The sequence below is a fragment of the Ostrea edulis genome, chromosome 1, assembly GCF_947568905.1.
Source record: "Ostrea edulis chromosome 1, xbOstEdul1.1, whole genome shotgun sequence".
Taxonomy (NCBI): Eukaryota; Metazoa; Mollusca; class Bivalvia; order Ostreida; family Ostreidae; genus Ostrea; species Ostrea edulis.
In genome coordinates, this window is record NC_079164.1 from 98,901,562 (window position 1) to 98,921,048 (window position 19,487).

The 19,487-nt window shown below is 35.4% G+C and overlaps 1 protein-coding gene across 1 annotated transcript in view; it reads right to left on the reverse strand.

Moving 5' to 3' along the window:
- The window catches only part of LOC125671150 (probable phospholipid-transporting ATPase IIB), a 32,697-nt gene that overhangs the window by 10,606 nt on the left and 2,604 nt on the right, over positions 1-19,487 (reverse strand). The window contains exons 4-18 of the mRNA XM_048906647.2: positions 17,413-17,526; positions 13,059-13,226; positions 12,574-12,720; positions 10,433-10,513; positions 9,361-9,507; positions 7,998-8,087; positions 7,762-7,832; positions 7,294-7,459; positions 6,799-6,855; positions 4,298-4,576; positions 3,689-3,850; positions 2,716-2,808; positions 1,755-1,838; positions 505-675; positions 67-255 (exon numbers count right to left, since the gene is read on the reverse strand). Coding sequence (XP_048762604.1) covers positions 67-255; positions 505-675; positions 1,755-1,838; positions 2,716-2,808; positions 3,689-3,850; positions 4,298-4,576; positions 6,799-6,855; positions 7,294-7,459; positions 7,762-7,832; positions 7,998-8,087; positions 9,361-9,507; positions 10,433-10,513; positions 12,574-12,720; positions 13,059-13,226; positions 17,413-17,526 — 2,019 coding nt within the window. The remainder of the gene's footprint in view (positions 1-66; positions 256-504; positions 676-1,754; positions 1,839-2,715; positions 2,809-3,688; positions 3,851-4,297; positions 4,577-6,798; positions 6,856-7,293; positions 7,460-7,761; positions 7,833-7,997; positions 8,088-9,360; positions 9,508-10,432; positions 10,514-12,573; positions 12,721-13,058; positions 13,227-17,412; positions 17,527-19,487) is intronic.

Genomic DNA, 19,487 nt, shown 5'->3' on the forward strand with positions numbered 1-19,487 from the left:
GGGAACAGGAACCGTATCTTTGAGATAGTCATCAAACACAATCTGTAGACAACATAAGGTGGGTACCTGCAGTGAATTTCCTGTGATTACAAGAGCATTGTCCTGCTTCTTCCTCAGTGCATTTAGCTGTAGGTGAGCTTCTGTGCGGCCATTGACCACTCCAAATATGTGAATGTCCTGAGTTCTGGACACCAGCTTGGAACTCTTAGCAATACAGATAGCTGTCTCCAGCTTGTCTCCGGTCAACATCCACACCTTAAACAATATAAAATCAGTTCTAGAACCCCAAACTATAAAACCATCTACAGCTGAACTTCAGTGTCTCGAATATCAAAGTTTATGTATTTGAACCTCAATATCTCAAACCCTTGGATATCTCGAAGCTTTGTTTCGATACCATCAAGTTCAACATAACAAGGTTTAACTGTATCTCTTAGTAAGAAAAGTCTCCATTTAGCCGGGCGCCTACAAAATCCCAGCACAATATATTGTATAAGTAATAACCTTGATGCCAGCGTTTTTCAGCATTTCTAGAGTTGGCCTGACGCCATCTTGAAGTTTGTCTTCCACACCAGTCAGACATAACAATTCCATATCTCTCTCCAGACTCTCTATCACTCCCTGCACCTTCCTGTTTCTGTCCTGAATGCTCATCTTAGCTTGATGATAACGTGTCTGCAAAACACCACAGAGTAATTATCTAAAATATGACAGATACATTCTAATAATTATCCAAAACATCACAGATACTCTAAAATGTCATTTAAATGTAACAGATATTATCTAAAATACGACAGATACATTCTAATAATTATCCAAAACATCACATATACTCTAAAATGTCATTTAAATGTAACAGATATTATCTAAAATATGACAGATACATTCTAATAATTATCCAAAACATCACAGATACTCTAAAATGTCATTTAAATGTAACAGATATTATCTAAAATACAACAGATACAGTCTAATAATTATCCAAAACATCACAGATACTCTAAAATGTCATTTAAATGTAACAGATATTTTCAATTATCCACAACATAACCGACACATGTGCAGTGAAACTTCTCTAAACCATCCAGCTGCTGGGCTGAATGAAATGACCGGATTAGAGGGGTAGTCAGTTTACCAAGAACTTGGCATCTAGTGACGGTCTATCTGAATTATCAATAGACATTTCTTCTTCCTACCATGTTTTTATAAGGGAAACAAACCTCCAGTGGTAATTTTAACACCTCATAAGTTGGTCATATTCACACCTGACTGGTCCTTAATATTCATAACTGGCCAGTCTTGATCACCACTCTGGCCATTATTGTCTTGTCTTAAAAAAAGTGGCTGGTATTATGAGGGGAAATTACACATGTTTGTTACTTGATATTTTATAAAAAGTGGCCAGTGTCCAGTTTTCAGGGGTGGCTGGCTTTGTGAGAATTTATTTGTATAAAGGAAATGTTAAGATTTCTGCAGAGACTGTCGTAATATCTACAGGAAATTACAATACTATTTCATATCTTGTAAAATCATTTACCGTCCTGGATTTTTGTGGTTTGAAAAAATTGAGCATGTTAATACTAGTGAGTGACTGGATTTCATGACAAAAGAGTCATTTGTCTTTATTGTAGTTCAGTTTCTCTTGTTCCTGGAAAACTCTAATTTACGGACAAATTCCTACCACGAAAACTAAACATACACAAAAATTAATTACTTTGCAGTATTTTCTTATGCTGTATAAGATCTCAACTCACATCAAACTCTTGGTATTGTTCTTCTGTTAATATTTTCTTGGCAACAACCAGAGTCCTGAGTCCTTCTCTAGCCATATTTCCACACTGTAGAATGAACATCACATTATATAGAACACCACAATATATAGAACACCACAACCACAATATATAGAACACCACAATATATAGAACACCACAATATATACATGTGAGACACATGAGAAATGCCACCAAACATGGCTGCATCCTACTGTAGCAAGTTTGACTGAGAATGAACGAACAAAGATTTGACCTTGACTTTTTATTTGACTAATTATGAAGTTTACATCTTGCTTAAAGTATTAAGTTCAAACATTATGGCCTTGACCTCTGACCTTGTTGTATGATGCTAACTTCACAGTAAACATTATTACATGTTCCATTGAGTATGGTTGTAACTATGAAGAAATACTTGTGCTTTACTGGGATATTTTCTAATTACCAAGACAATAAAATGTAGACATAGGGAATAGCCATGACTGAAATCATTTCCCAAAAGGAAGATATAAATCTCAATTGTTTATTTTTGTGCTTAGAGTTACCTGCCCTTGGATAGTACTATAGAATTCTAAAGTTTGTTATCATTTGTTATTTCAATGGCTTCATTTGTGCAATACAACACTGGTCAATAAAGTCTGCTGTTTAGTCATGTAGTTTTCTGGTTTGTAGAAACATTACACATTTTCTGACTTAGTTACGGGGTATTCTATAAAATTTCATAATGAAGTAAACAAAGGATCGTATCTGAAGTTGACAGTACTAAGATCTGCCCTCTTTATATATACATATAACATAATTAAATGGTTGCATTATTCTGATTGTCCAAAATGTTTTTTTGATTAGAGTATAGAGGGTCCTTAATTTGACTTGTTCCTTTCACTTGAAGTTTCTATTTTGTATCTTACTAAAAATATTTTAATGTAATATAACTGTGACCTCTGACCTCTTCTTCTAGCCAATCATTGTACTGCACGATTGTCTGCATGACAACATCTGCTCCCTTCATGTAAAAAGATATCTCCCCAGTTTTCTCCTCCTGATGATGAAAAGATAATTTTGGTAAGTTTTAAAAAATATGAAATATTGGCAGAAAATAAAGCAGTGTCATCAATGACGTACATCAGTACACACATTGTAGTTAGTAAGTCAAGGGGGACAAGTCCGATTCCAACTACACACATTGTACTTATTAAGTCAAGGGAGACAAGTTCGATTCCGACTACACACATTGTACTTAGTAAGTCAAGGGGGACAAGTTCGATTCCGACTACACACATTGTACTTAGTAAGTCAAGGGGGACAAGTTCGATTCCGACTACTTACATTGTACTTAGTAAGTCAAGGGGGACAAGTTCGATTCCGACTACACACAATGTACTTAGTAAGTCAAGGGGGACAAGTTCGATTCCAACTACACACATTGTACTTAGTAAGTCAAGGGGGACAAGTTCGATTCCGACTACACACATTGTACTTATTAAGTCAAGGGAGACAAGTTCGATTCCGACTACACACATTGTACTTAGTAAGTCAAGGGGGACAAGTTCGATTCCGACTACACACAATGTACTTAGTAAGTCAAGGGGGACAAGTTCGATTCCAACTACACACATTGTACTTAGTAAGTCAAGGGGGACAAGTTTGATTCCCACTACACACAATATACCTGGTAAGTCAATGCTACTGGGACAATTCTGTACGTGGTAAGTCAATGTCACGGGGGACAAGTCTGTACTCAGTAAGTCAATGTCACGGGGGACAATTCTGTACGTGGTAAGTCAATGTCACGGGGGACAATTCTGTACGTGGTAAGTCAATGTTGTGGGGGGACAATTCTGTACGTGGTAAGTCAATGTTGTGGGGGGACAATTCTGTACGTGGTAAGTCAATGTTGTGGGGGGACAAGTGTTTTGTACCTTAACTATGATGCCCATCCTCTTGGTCTCGGAGGTGAAGGGGAATGTGTGGAGGATATGGTAAGTGATGACGGAGCCATTAGGGGCCCTCAGATGCATGGAGCTCAGATCTCTCTTCAGTAACGTCAAGCCTACACTCTCTGTCCAGGTCACCAAGGCAACCTAACACAAAAGGTTAAAGGTATAAACAGAAATCATTCTTTGCAGAATACAGAGAAAGTTGTGAGTGATCTATGACACTGCTCAAAACAAACATACATAGTGGGAAGCAGACTGGAACAGCTGTAATCTATCCCATAATTGTTTTATTTATCAACTACACGTAAAATCGGATTTGATAGCTCCTATATTACTGAGACTGCAGATATAACATACTGCAAGGGGCTAAAATTTCACAATTCATTACAAGGGCACAATAGTGATGGTTCTAATTTTAATCTACTTTTAAAATTTTGATTACAACAACATTGAAATATTTTTAATGCATTATTCACTATGGGTTTAATTTCGTGGGAAAATAATAAATCATGATCATAGCGAAATCAAGACCATCATGTTAATTTCCCAATCTACAGCTATGCTAACACCCAGCCTCTATTTGGAACTGACCTCGTCAGGACTGGAGGCTTGGTACACCACTTGTTGCTGACTCTGTTGGTCAGCCTCAGTTTCGTATCCCACTTCACTGTTCTCACTCTCCTCGTACACGGGAGTGACGTTATGACAGAGGGCAAGCGCCCTGACAGCCTCGAATACTCGTGTGATGACTGTCCGCCGTACTGGACCACTGCTACGAGTTGGGGTCATGGAGGGGCCCAAGAAGGGCTGCTGTGAGGATTGGGCTTCCTTTTGTTGTTGAGCAAATGTTGTTCTTAGGTGGGACTGTACCTATAATGCATTTATAGAAAGTACATGTACAATTTTTCCTTAATGATAGAACTTGAATACAGTAAAACACACTTATAATGAACACTCTTAGAACGAATTCACACTTAGTGTGAAGTGATATATATTCCCAAATCAGAGGAAAATAACAAAAATTCTATAGAATATAACAAAGTTTGGTTATAATGAATTCTGCTTTGTTGGCCCAGGTCTCAAGACCATAAACTGAGAATAGACTAAAGTCTAAATTTGAAATCCAGCTAACTTTTGAAATGATTTTCATAAACAAATAAAATTTTCCTTAAATGTTTGGATTTGAATGTTTTATAAACCTGCAGTTTTTTTTTAAACATCTGTGCTAAATAAATCTTAGGATATAACTAATTAAAATTTTGACTTAAGTGTATTCTCAGTTTATGGTCTTGAGGCCTGGAGGTTCACTATAACCATGTTTTACTGTATAACGAAGCTTGGTTATAATGGACTTTTTTTTGTTGACCCTGGGGGTCCGCTATAACTGTGTTTTACTGTATAACAAAGTTTGGCTATAACAAACTTTTTTGTTGGCCCTGGAGCTTCGTGTTTTACTGTAGAACAAAGCTTGGTTATAATGGACTTTTTTTTGTTGACCCTGGGGGTCCGCTATAACTGTGTTTTACTGTATAACAAAGTTTGGCTATAACAAACTTTTTTGTTGGCCCTGGAGCTTCGTGTTTTACTGTAGAACAAAGTTTGGTTATAATAGACTTTTTTTGCTGCTCTTTGAGCTTCTCTATAACCGTATTTCACTATACAAAATACAGTGGAACCCTGTTATTACGTTCCCCCTTTATTACGTTAGTCCACATATTACGTTGGAATTTCAAAGCACAAAACCATTTCTTAACAAACCTACATGTATATAAAATAGACTTCGTTATTATGTTGTCCCAAGATGCCGGGACTCGGTATTGCATTGTAAAAATTCTGACAAAAATGTATTAAACCTCTAATTATTCAATAGTGATTCTCAAGATAATCAACCATTTACACCTTGACCGTCCCAGGCAGTCACCATGTAAATTTCCTGGTCTGTTTGGGGATTAGAGACGCTTGACTGGTCACACTTTGATAGATCTAGTGACATCAATACAGGTGAATACCCATATCGAAGCCAGTGATAAGCAATTAAATGATGTTTATTTAGAAATTGTACTCAATAGCATTTTCTTCATTTTTCATATTTTGATGATCAAAGAAATAATAATTTCTCAACCATATCTGTGTTTAGCATCGTGTGATTGCTTTCGATATCAAAACTCTATTTATAAGCAGCATGTAGGACAAAATTCATCGTAGCACAGTTGAAACAGCTTGGGTAACGGCTTGGACATAGTTACATGTAGGTGAGAAAAGGCAGAGTTCAATTAAAACAATTATCAGTTATTTTGACATAATAGTTTGGGTGTTGTTAGATTTTGTCCATAAATACGCCGATCAAACTGCCCAGTGTTATCGGACGATTCGTGCAAGGCTCAGTGAACAATTTGAAATCCCTTGATATTTTTTTCTCTTGATGTGCACGTAATTTTAGTGCCATCATTTAGTGCTATAATTGTGATCTTAATATTAGTGCATTATTATTTTTTAAAAAGTGGATTGTGTTTGTTCTTCATGTTTATCGTTGGTGAAAGAAGTGTGCAAGTGTTGGATATCGCGTGCGTTTTGTGTTGTTGTTTTGTTGCTTTTTTTGGGGTGGGATTTTTAAATTGTGTTTTGTATCGTGTAGTAGAAATATAACTTAATAAAAACGATGTTTTGTTATTTTTTGTTTTATGTACGAATGTTGAATATGAACCGGAACAAGTTATTGAGAGAAATTTATATGAACGCATTATGTTAAAGTTGAACAAAATGGCGGAAACGAAAGCAGATCTGCAATGCTTATCAAAGCATCCTTATTTATCCTACACAAGAAATAAAGAAAAGGGATGAAAACATGAAGAATTACGGACATTTAAGATAAGATGTAAATAAATCAAGTGTCATAGTCTTTAAAACAAAGAAACAGTAGAGATATGTTCACACACACACCTTCACGGAGTATCAACGAAAGACAGACAGTTTCCAAATGATATTTATAACGGATTTCACTGGGAATGTTTATTACGTTGACCCCGGTATTACGTTATTTTATCGTGACAAAATGGAAAACGTAATAACGGGGTTCCACTGTAAATTCTTACCTCATCCATAGTCTCCGGTGTAAATGACACAGTCCCAAGGTGCAATTTTTTGAAAATCTATTAACAGTAAATTTAATACTTCAGTAAGTTTAGATGGAATGCTGAAATTTCACATCAAAAGAGCATCATCTCAGTGTCTATTCAAAAATCAGTTCTGCATATTCAAATAAAGGAAATAATTACAAAAATATACAAATGTGATAAAATAAAATGGTTTATAAATGTACAAGTTCAAGGTAAGCTAAACTGCACATGTATTTAAAATTTGGCACAATCGGATCTGCTGCTGCACCATTTGATGTAATCATGATTTAGCAATTGTTCTGTGTTTGATAACAGAAATAGAGCAAATCGTATTTTAGTCGAAACCATAAATTAGCGATCTTACTTCATCATCAAATGTGACGGGATATGAATCCCACTAAAATAAGTACACTGACAGTAAATTTAATCACAATGATAGATAAGTATGTGTTCAAACAATTTAGACCTTACCATTTCATTTTGTGTGAGTGTTCCAGTTTTGTCTGACATGAGATAACTAACACGACCTAATTCCTCTGGTATCGTGGTGCTCCGAGCAATGGTTTCTGGGATAGCTTTATCTCTCTGGATCATGAATGAGTAAGCTGCCTTGCCCATATCCAGATTGATTCGTAAACTGAAAACAGGATCAAGTTCGAGTTACATGCAAAACAGTTGGGGTTGGATATGATATTGACTAGATGTGATATTGACTAGACATGATATTGACTAGATGTGATATTGACTAGATGTGATATTGACTAGGTGTGATATTGACTAGATGTGATATTGACTAGATGTGATATTGACTAGATGTGATATTGACTAGATGTGATTTTGACTAGACAAGATATTGACTAGACAAGATATTGACTAGATGTGATATTGACTAGACAAGATATTGACTAGATGTGATATTGACTAGACGTGACTCATTACCTGATGGGAATGATGTACGAGAAGAGTAGAACAAATCTAAACAAATATCTATACCAAGGCCCATCAAATCCCTGAAATGATAAACACAAAATACAATCAATAACATGTATTTTTGCTTCTTATTTGTAGTTAAACTCTAAAAAAAAAAAAAAAATGGGAACAATTTCTTAAAAATTAATTGACTTCTCTAATGAGACACTCCTGTGAGTGTCATGCATGTTTGAGCGAGGGCTTACCTTGAGGGCCAGCATAACTACCGACAATACTATCACAGCAAAAAACAGCAGCTTGGTCAGAGTGTTTACCTCTAGGTCCAGCAAACCAACCTGTGGGAAAATGGAAATGACTTTAGAATTACATAACAACTTGCCATTTCTGTGAAAATTAAAGAAAACCAAAATCCATTGAAAATGCATATCTTCAACACTTATATATACAGTGTCAAACAAATAGGTCTCAGCATTGAAAATGTGAGAAAATTCAAAGAGATGAATCACATAAGGGGCAAGATCAAAAGATCGATGTCGGACAAAAATCTAAATTCAAATAGTTAGGGGGAGGGGGGGGGGGGGGGGGATAAAATATCTCGTAAGTTTCTGTTATCCGACATTGATTATTCTTTAGTGAAAAAAGAAAAAAACCAAAACGACTGCTAAAAAACACATAATAATATTATATCTAATAGTTATAATGTACACTTTCATTTGTGAATAAACAGTAGAAAAGGTATACAGAGTGTTATTTATATTTCTTAATCGATTACTTTCAACATTCATTATATTTAGTTTTAAAGGGGGTGAGGGGGTCTTGGTGAAATCTATGTGAATTTAGTTTTTGTCTGACTTTTGATCTTGCCCCTAATCATATCTAAAATCTATTTTCAAATATTAAACGGACAGAAAAGCACAGGGTAACATGTTCAGTCCGTGAACAATTTCCACGAGTACTTATTTTTGTGGGGTCAAATTTTTCCCCCCAGTAATTTTAGAAAAATAGTATATATTGGCAGAAACTGATTTTCTGGTTGTACTGTAATCATTCTGTACTGATTTCAGTATGACTTGTTTATGGAGTTGTTGCCCCATCATAACCTAGAGCTCAACCAAGGCTTCATTCTACACTGTAATAAAGAAGCTTTCATGCACATTTGCCTTCTTCTCCAGAACAAGATTTAAACACACACACACACACCCATCCCTATTCACAGTATTTCCAAACAGAGGCCAGGTGAACAGTCAGATGAGGAACAATGGATAGATCAGAAAAGCTGAACAAATAATTGTCTATACAATAAACATGAATATAGTGAACCTCCAGTGTCAGCGAAAAACAGTCCAATCTTCATTATACAGTAAAACACTGTTATAGCGAATCTATAGGGGCAGTGAAAAACGGCTCATTATAACCAAACTTTGTTATATCCGATAAAATTTTTGTTATTTTCCTCTCATTGGGGAAGAAATATCACTTCGCAATATGCTTGAATTCATTATAAGCATGTTCGTTATAAGTGAGCTTTACTGTATTTGCCTTCATTTGTATAGATAACAACCGGTTGAGCTACAACAATATCCCTGAAGAGCATTGCTAGAAACATACCTTAGATGGAGGCTGAGAGGTGTTCATCACGCTCCGGGTCTCTGCTCCTGTGTATATCACCACCCCAAGGGCAGACCCAGAGGCCACGACAGTATTGGACCACAGAGTATTCTCAACACTTAATGAATCTTCTACTGGCTCATCATACTGTAATGACAAAAGTACTAGTCAATTCACCAGTCTACACTACTAAATCTGTATCATATCATAATACGTAGTTACCAAGTTTTCTGAGTTTGGATGCAGATTTAATATACAGCTGTATAATGACAAATCATTTATCCCAGTATCCATAACATATCCTACAATGAGGGAATCATTTAAATTTGTGGAGGCCAAATATCCTGGATTGTTGAGATTTTACAGTTTCATTGGGATGTAATTTTGTAGATTGTTGAGATTTTACAGATTCATTGGGATGTAATTTTGTAGATTGTTGAGATTTTAAAGTTTCATTGGGATGTAATTTTCATGGATTGTTGAGATTTTACAGTTTCGTTGGGATGTAATTTTCATGGATTGTGGAGATTTTACAGTTTTGATGGGATGTAATTTTGCAGATTGTGGAGATTTTAAAGTTTCATTGGGATGCAATTTTTGTAGACTGTGGAGATTTTACAGTTTCGTTGGGATGTAATTTTTGTAGATTGTGGAGATTTTACAGTTTCATTGGGATATAATTTCGTGGTTATGTTTTATGTACATGAAAATGTGTATTTCATTATGATTTGAAATTCATGGGATACAGGGTATCCAAGAAATCCACAAAAATTGAGCCCCCATGAAATCTAATTATTTTATAGTACAGCATAAAATGGGAGAGCAATATATATTTCACTGCATAAAGAAAAGCTGAATAATTATGAACATAAACAAATTCACTTGTCTCATTTCTGAGGGGTCAAATTAGGCCCGTAAAACATGCGTTCTTTATGAGGGGCCAAACTCGGCCTGCATTACATGCACTTCTTTATGAGGGGCCAAACTAGGCCTGCATTACATGCACTTCTTTAAGGCATCCTTAGGTGTGTCTGTACAGTGGTTGATAGTACATGAAAGTGAGGTAACTGACCTGTTTGAATGTCCCAACAAAACTGTGGATGTCTTTCTGGGGGGCCTCTGCAAACACCTCCGCTTTAATGTCCAGGATGTCCTAAAACAGACAGTTTTTAACCGATCAGTCGATTTACTAATTATTATAATATAGGATGTTAAAAAGCAGACAGTTTCTAACCGATCAGTCGATTTACGTGTACATGTACATTGTAATAATAATTTTTATAATATAGGATGTTAAAAAGCAGACAGTTTCTAACCGATCAGTTGATTTAATTGTACTTGATAAATATAATACAATGTAAAACTGAGTATTTGAATAATAAAGTAGCAGGAATTATTACAATGAGTGTACCCTCTGTTAATTTTAGACTTAATGGTTTCTCTCGTTTTACTTTAAACAATACACAGTAGATTTCTGTTATTAGATGTAATTATTATGTATCATTTCCCGTACAACACCTGAATTATAATTATCATGTATCATTTCCCGTACAACATTTGAATTGTAATTATGTATCATTTCCCGTACAACATCTGAATTGTAATTATATATCATTTCCTGTACAACATCTGAATTGTAATTATGTATCATTTCCAATACAACATCTGAATTGTAATTATCATGTATCATTTCCCGTACAACATCTGAATTGTATCATTTCCAGTTACCGACACCTTAATTGCTTAAAGGTTTGAATCATTTGTTTTGCGGTGAATGAATTACAGCACTTTCTACAACATTCTTTGCACAACTATCCCAGTAATTGTTTTCATCTTTACCCGTTCTCTTTAAGGCTAGCTTGACGAACCTATGCCCAGTAAATGTTTTTATCTTTACCCATTCTCTTTAAGGCTAGCTTGACGAACCTATGCCCAGTAAATGTTTTTATCTTTACCCATTCTCTTTAAGGCTAGCTTGACAAACCTATGCCCAGTAATTGTTTTCATCTTTACCCATTCTCTTTAAGGCTAGCTTGACAAACCTATGCCCAGTAAATGTTTTCATCTTTACCCATTCTCTTTAAGGCTAGCTTGACGAACCTATGCCCAGTAATTGTTTTCATCTTTACCCATTCTCTTTAAGGCTAGCTTGACAAACCTATGCCCAGTAAATGTTTTCATCTTTACCCATTCTCTTTAAGGCTAGCTTGACAAACCTATGCCCAGTAAATGTTTTCATCTTTACCCATTCTCTTTAAGGCTAGCTTGACGAACCTATGCCCAGTAATTGTTTTCATCTTTACCCATTCTCTTTAAGGCTAGCTTGACAAACCTATGCCCAGTAAATGTTTTCATCTTTACCCATTCTCTTTAAGGCTAGCTTGACAAACCTATGCCCAGTAAATGTTTTCATCTTTACCCATTCTCTTTAAGGCTAGCTTGACGAACCTATGCCCAGTAATTGTTTTCATCTTTATCCATTCTCTTTAAGGCTAGCTTGACAAACCTATGCCCAGTAAATGTTTTTATCTTTACCCATTCTCTTTAAGGCTAGCTTGACGAACCTATGCCCAGTAAATGTTTTCATCTTTACCCATTCTCTTTAAGGCTAGCTTGACGAACCTATGCCCAGTAAATGTTTTCATCTTTACCCATTCTCTTTAAGGCTAGCTTGACGAACCTATGCCCAGTAAATGTTTTCATCTTTACCCATTCTCTTTAAGGCTAGCTTGACGAACCTATGCCCAGTAAATGAATTCATCTTTACCCATTCTCTTTAAGGCTAGCTTGACAAACCTATGCCCAGTAATTGTTTTCATCTTTATCCATTCTCTTTAAGGCTAGCTTGACAAACCTATGCCCAGTAAATGTTTTTATCTTTACCCATTCTCTTTAAGGCTAGCTTGACGAACCTATGCCCAGTAAATGTTTTCATCTTTACCCATTCTCTTTAAGGCTAGCTTGACGAACCTATGCCCAGTAAATGTTTTTATCTTTACCCATTCTCTTTAAGGCTAGCTTGACGAACCTATGCCCAGTAAATGTTTTCATCTTTACCCATTCTCTTTAAGGCTAGCTTGACAAACCTATGCCCAGTAAATGAATTCATCTTTACCCATTCTCTTTAAGGCTAGCTTGACAAACCTATGCCCAGTAAATGTTTTCATCTTTACCCATTCTCTTTAAGGCTAGCTTGACAAACCTAGGACTCACCACACTGGACACCAGTTTCTGTGTGCTCTGTACGGCTAGCTTTAGTTTCCAGTCCGTCTCTCCGTCCAGCTGGTCAGTTCTAATGAAACAGGCCCCTGTCTTCTCCGTCGTTCGTAAGAACACCATGTCCGCTGGTACCCGCTGATTCTAAAAACACACACACAAAACATGAATCATTCTGCAATGTCTCATGATCTGTGTCCAAGTTCAATTGTGAAGAATTTTACCTTTGACTGAACATATCAACTTTATCAGTCATCTATTTGATCTTGATCTATCAACAAGGCCAAAGCCATATGATTCTCTTTTGTACAATTTAGAAATTTTCGACAGACAATAGACAACATCAAAATAAAAAAGAAAGCCTGGTATTATCAGTTTATCCTGAACAAACCAAGGTCCAAACACTTCTTCACAAAGATGGACATACTGAAGAGGAATAATCCGAGACATTTTATACAATGAATAATGAAATGGCCTCTGACCTTATCAACCACAATAAGGTCGCCCACTTTAATGTTACTGCTAGGTATGGGAATCATTCCATCTCGTGTCAGTTTACGGAATTTCTGCGAGTTGGCCTCCTTGTCACGTCTGTATCTTCTGAAATCATCGAGAGCCTCACGACACATCGTCACAAAAATGACAAAACCCTGAAATTATCAACAAACGATTGTACTGTACGTTCAATGACAAAACCCTGAAATTATCAACAAATGATTGTACTGTACGTTCAATGACAAAACCCTGAAATTATCAACAAACGATTGTACTGTACGTTCACTGTCTTTGATTGATGCATACTGAAAGGAAGCATAGTCCCGTCAAAAGAGTTAAGTCCCTTCATAGTCCCATCAAAAGAGTTAAGTCCCTTCATAGTCCCGTCAAAAGAGTTAAGTCCCTTCATAGTCCCGTCAAAAGAGTTAAGTCCCTTCATAGTCCCGTCAAAAGAGTTAAGTCCCTTCATAGTCCCGTCAAAAGAGTTAAGTCCCTTCATCAAATGGTAAAATTTAAATCTAATCTACTGACACTAGTTCCATATGTCAGGAAGTGAGTCATCAGTAAATGTAGATAAATTACATTGAATGTTGATGAATTTCATTAAATGTAGATAAATTAATACATTATATGTAGATAACTAAATTAAATATTTGCAAAACATATATGCCCCAAGTGGTGCAAAATTGAAAAGGGTTATACACATGCATCATTTAATTGATAGTAGTGCCAAAACAATTCTTGAGAAGACAATATCTTCCTATGTCCAGAATGGATTGACCCTTGACCTTTGACCATGTGACCTCAAAATCACTTGGGGTCATCTATTAAATAGGACATATCTTTCAAGCAAAGTGTTTTCAAGATATTGAGTTTATAGTATCTTCCTATGTCCAGTTTGACCCTTAACCTCTGACCATGTGACTTCAAATTCAATAGGGGTAATTTACTTCTTAGGATGTACCAGTGTACCAAGATTGATGTCTGGCAAGCAAAGGGTTTTCAAGATATTGAGCAGACAGTATCTTCATATGACCAGTTTCACCCTTGACCTTGTGACCTCAGAATCAGTAGGTATCAGATATAGATGATATTTTACATTAATATAAATTACATGAAATTACATTTAATGTAATTACATAAAATACATGAATTATAAATCAAATTACATTAAATTACATAATCATTACCATAATTTACATCAAATATGGATAATTTATATTAAATGTATCTAACATTAAATCTAAAACATTTGCTGTAAAAGTGGTGATGGATTTCATCAGTGATTAAACAGCATGCAAGAAGAGAAGGCTTCATAATAAAAGATTTCAGGGGACTTTGAATTCATATGTTGAGATTTAATATAAATCTTCATGCATAATACAGGTTAGGCATATCCAGACAGGATGTATAGGTCTAAAATTTAAAATTCTGCACCATACCAATCCCAAAACTCCATTACATTTACAATACTTATCAATAACTGAAAAAACAACATGTGATCATCTGTTCCCAGATACAAGGTCACAGATGTTAATGTTCTACAGTGGTTGCAACAGCTGTTTTTAAGAATGTGAATTTCATTAACAGCTCCACAGGGTAAATAAAGTTACCCTATTGAGTCTCTATTCATCTCCTAAATGAAAAATAGGAGGACTGCAATGTTATAACATTTCCTGTATCGTGCTGGATTCACACAAAAACAGTCTCCACTTCAGTTTCCTCTGTGTATTGTGACAGATATTTATGTATCTATTATCAAACACAGCACGTCACAGATTGTGGAATCATCAAGCATGTTTATTTGTGTCCCTGATCAACAAGCTCTGCTGTAGGAACTTGTATATGTATCGATTTGATTCACTATTCCTATCTTACATCCCTGCTTTTACTACATAATTATCATCAAATAACTGTGTAAATAATCTCATGTTTCTCACCTACATCTTAAAACATCATAACTGTATAAAAATCAAAACAACTAACAGTTTCACAACTTGAAGGCTTTAAAAAAACAACTCTGTGAATTATAGTAGACTGTATAGAGCTAAATATGCTTATTGAGTCGTTATGATCAATTTAGAAAAACTCTGACATTGCAGATATGACAATGATCTAGGTCACATGCAGGGATTTTGAAGTACGGTCAATAGAATGGTTGGGGAAAGTGTATACATGTACAAAAACCAAGAATGACCTTGAACTTGGAATACACTTTTAAGATCAATCTGATTTAGGATCTGTTTATGGAATAGATTAACAAAATCTTGAACTTTGCATGTAATGAACCTGGAATAAGCTAGTCAGACTGACATACACACAAGGGGTGTTACTTGTAGAGAATTACTGTGTATGTACTTATAGAGAATTACTGTGTATGTACTTGTAGAGAATTACTGTGTATGTACTTGTAGAGAATTACTGTGTATGTACTTGTAGAGAATTACTGTGTATGTACTTATGTAGCACTCTGCATTTCAGACAATGTCACTGAAACAGGAGTGGTAATTTCTAGTTTGTGTCTAAACATTTTCAATGAAATGTGAAGATAACGAACAGTGATCAATCTCATAACTCCTATAAGGAATACAAAATAGAGAGTTGGCCAAACACAGACCCCTGGATATACCAGAGGTGGAATCAGGTGCCTAGTAGGAGTAAACATCCCCTGTTGACCGGTCACACCCATCGTGAGTCCTATATCTTGATCAGGTAAACGGTGTAATCCATAGTCTAAATCAAAGAGCAAAGAACTGCCTAACAATCAGTATGAAACACAATACATTTACAACCTAATTCATGCTATGTCGACTGGTAAATCGGGTCTGAATGTGCTCAATTTGAAGTACAAATACTGTGAGTGAATTATGACTGTACATCAAGTGAGATTTTACTACATGATTAAGATCAATACTTGGGTTAAATAAAAATACTGGCTAAATAACTCAAGATTGTTTGACTTTTCAATTTGACTCTGATTTAATGTCACTAAGGAAATTAGAATGAATTGTGTTAAGATGGAGGTAGATGTGTGATGGATTAAGAGGGCTTGATACAATGTCTTAAAATATTTGTATGGTAGAAAACCTAGTACGCAGAGTTGTTTATATCATAAGGATATGGAATAAACTATATAAAAGCAGGAGATCTAAAAGATAGAAGAGAAGACGACAAATATTTTGGCTTCAAAAAATGTACTGGTAGAGCACTGCCCACCATGAAATAAATGCATATGATTATATCAATTCAAATATAAAATATCTTCATCTTATGATGGGCGACAGCTGTGGCTATATAAATAAAGTGTACCGCCACGGCACATGATACGCCCATCACATATTGTTAACAGTATAGATTGTACCCATTAAAACATTTTTTTTTTATATCACCTTAATTAAATGTCACAGTGACCTTAAAGTAGGATGTGACACACCTTCTACCTAAGATGCATTAGTTGACCAATTTTGGTGATTCTAGGTCTAATAGTTTTCAAGTTATGAGCCGGACAAGTTTTTGCCATATATGGCCATATCTTCTTAATGAAAAGTCACAGTGACCTGGTTTTAATGTGCGACACACCTTCTACCCAAGATGTATCTACAGACAAAGTTTGATGATTCTAGGTCTTGTAGTATTTAAGTAACGGGTCGGACACGAAAAAGCTAACAGACGGACGGACAGACGGATATCTTCTTAATGAAAAGTCACAGTGACCTGGTTTTAATGTGCGACACACCTTCTACCCAAGATGTATCTACAGACAAAGTTTGATGATTCTAGGCCTTGTAGTATTTAAGTTACAGGTTGGACACGAAAAAGCTAACAGAAGAACGGACAGACGGACGGACATGAACGCCATACCATAATACGTCCCGTCTTAAGACGGGTGAATAATGAAAAGATAGCCATTTTTATTTACATTTCATGAATATCATATGCTAATTTTTTACTGGTTGAAGGTGCCACAAAATAAACTTTGCATGCTTCAATGCTTTTTGATTTGTAACACATACATACTTAACTGTAATTTTTGCAAGTTTCAGGTCTTTAAGGCTGGTCAATTTTAAAAATGTATGTTCTTCTTTTCATTCATGATTCCCATATAACTTTAGTATCAACCTTCAATGCAGACAGTCCTTAAGCAATTTGTCAGAAACAAATGTATTGGGATAGTATCTCTGGTTTTGGACAGATACTTAGGTGGAGAGTGTAGTGACAATACACTCCTTAGAAGTTTTAAATTATGTACACCGTGTGACACTTAATTGGGGTCCCCGTGTAATGTGCTGTGTGACACTTACCAGAGCTCCCCAGTAATCTTAAATGCATTATGTGACTTACCAGGGGTCCCCAGTAGGTATAGAGGTAGCCAATTCTGATCTCGGGGATAAACTGGGACAATGCCATCACAAGGAAGTAAAGGTTTAGAAAGAACTTGAACTGTTCAAATAACACCTGAAAATTACAAAATATATAATTATTGCTTAATTTGAAAACATACTTTCATTGTAATTGAAGAACAATTTATTAGAATTATTTATAATTTGCATTTGTGTTTTACTGTAGTATGATGGTATAATACGATGCTGCTGATTTTCTACGTACAAAAAGCCACAAAGTTACCGCGATTTATTTTCAAACTGGTTACAGTAAGACATGCATATAACAAACACACTTATAACAAATTCTTGTTTATTGTGAAGTGATGTTTATCCCCCTATGAGAGGAAAATAACAAGATGCCCATGGGCCACATCGCTCACCTGAGTCAATTTGGTCCATATTTAAAGATTTCCCCCATATATTCGCATGCACAAGTTTGATCCCCTATTGTGGCCCCAACCTACCCCCGTGGACCATGATTTGCAATATGTCAGAAAGCTTTCATATAAATTTTTTAACTTTTCTAGCCCAGTGGTTCTTAAGAAATTTTTTAAAAAGATTTTCCCTATGTACTTGGATGTAAATCTTTCATCCCCTATTGTGGGCCCACCCTACCACTGTCGACCATGATTTGAACAAAATTGAATCTGCACTATGTGAAGAAGCTTTCATGTAAATTTGAACTTTTCTGGCCCAGTGGCTCTTGAGAAGAAGATCTTAAAAGATGTTCCCTATATATTTGCATGTAAAACTTTGATCTTCTATTGTGACCCCATCCTACCCCTGAAGGCCATAACTTGAATAATCTTTAATCTGCTCTACATGTATATCAGGAAGCTTTCATGTAAATTTTAACTTTTCTAGCCCAGTGGTTCTTGAGAAGAAGATTTTAAAATGACCACACCCTATTTTTGCATTTTCATTATTATCTCCCCTTGATGGGGACATGGTCTTTCATTTCAACAAACTTTAATCCCCTTCACCCATGGATAATGTGTACCAAGTTTGACTGAAATTGGCCTAGTGGTTCTGAAGAAGAAGAAAATGTGAAACGTTTACGACGACGCCAACAACAGACAACAGAAAGTTTTGATAAGAAAAGCTCACTTGCGCCGAAGGCTCAGGTGAGCTAAAGATTTAATGGATATAACAAAGTTTGGTTATAACAAACTGTTTTTCACTGACCCTGGAGGTTCAGTATAACCGTGTTTTACTGTATACAGATACAAATGTTCAGATTGATATTCGATATACTGTAGATCCAGAAACAATTTAAAGATTTATCTACATGTGATTGATTTTGTCGATTTGTGAGAAAGATAATCTTGATTCACGTTTGAAAAGAAATTTTCACAAACATTTTAATTATATCCCATTAAACATAAAAAACACACAACAAGAACTGGTACAAGTTTGTAAACTCATGAAATGTGAAAAGCATCACAACTTAAAAGACCACTACAGGGACATTCATTTAACAAACCTGGGATGCTGTTTCATAAATTCATTTAATAAACTTGGGATGCTGTTTCATAAATTCACATTTAATAAACTTGGGATGCTGTTTCATAAATTCATTTAACAAACTTGTGATGCTGTTTTTATAAATTCCTTTAACAAACTTGTGATGCTGTTTTTATAAATTCCTTTAACAAACTTGGGATGATGTTTTTATAAATTCATTTAACAAACTTGGGATGATGTTTTTATAAATTCATTTAACAAACTTGTGATGCTGTTTTGACTGACTAGAATCAAGAAGGAAATATGGAGAACTTTGCATTATACGGTCAATTGTATCTTATGTTATTTTAACATTAACTAAACACTAATTCAATGTTAAAAATTTAACATTAGTCACAATTGGCTGTATACTGTAAATGTATTACATTTGGCTGTGTATTCTATTTAGCGCCTTTGGCGGAATGTAGCTTCCGCTAAATCAAGTGCATCATAAATCTAGATGTTTAAAGTAATTCAGGAATGCGCTAAATCAAATCTACGCTAACTTGTTGAAAAAACGATTTCCGCCAA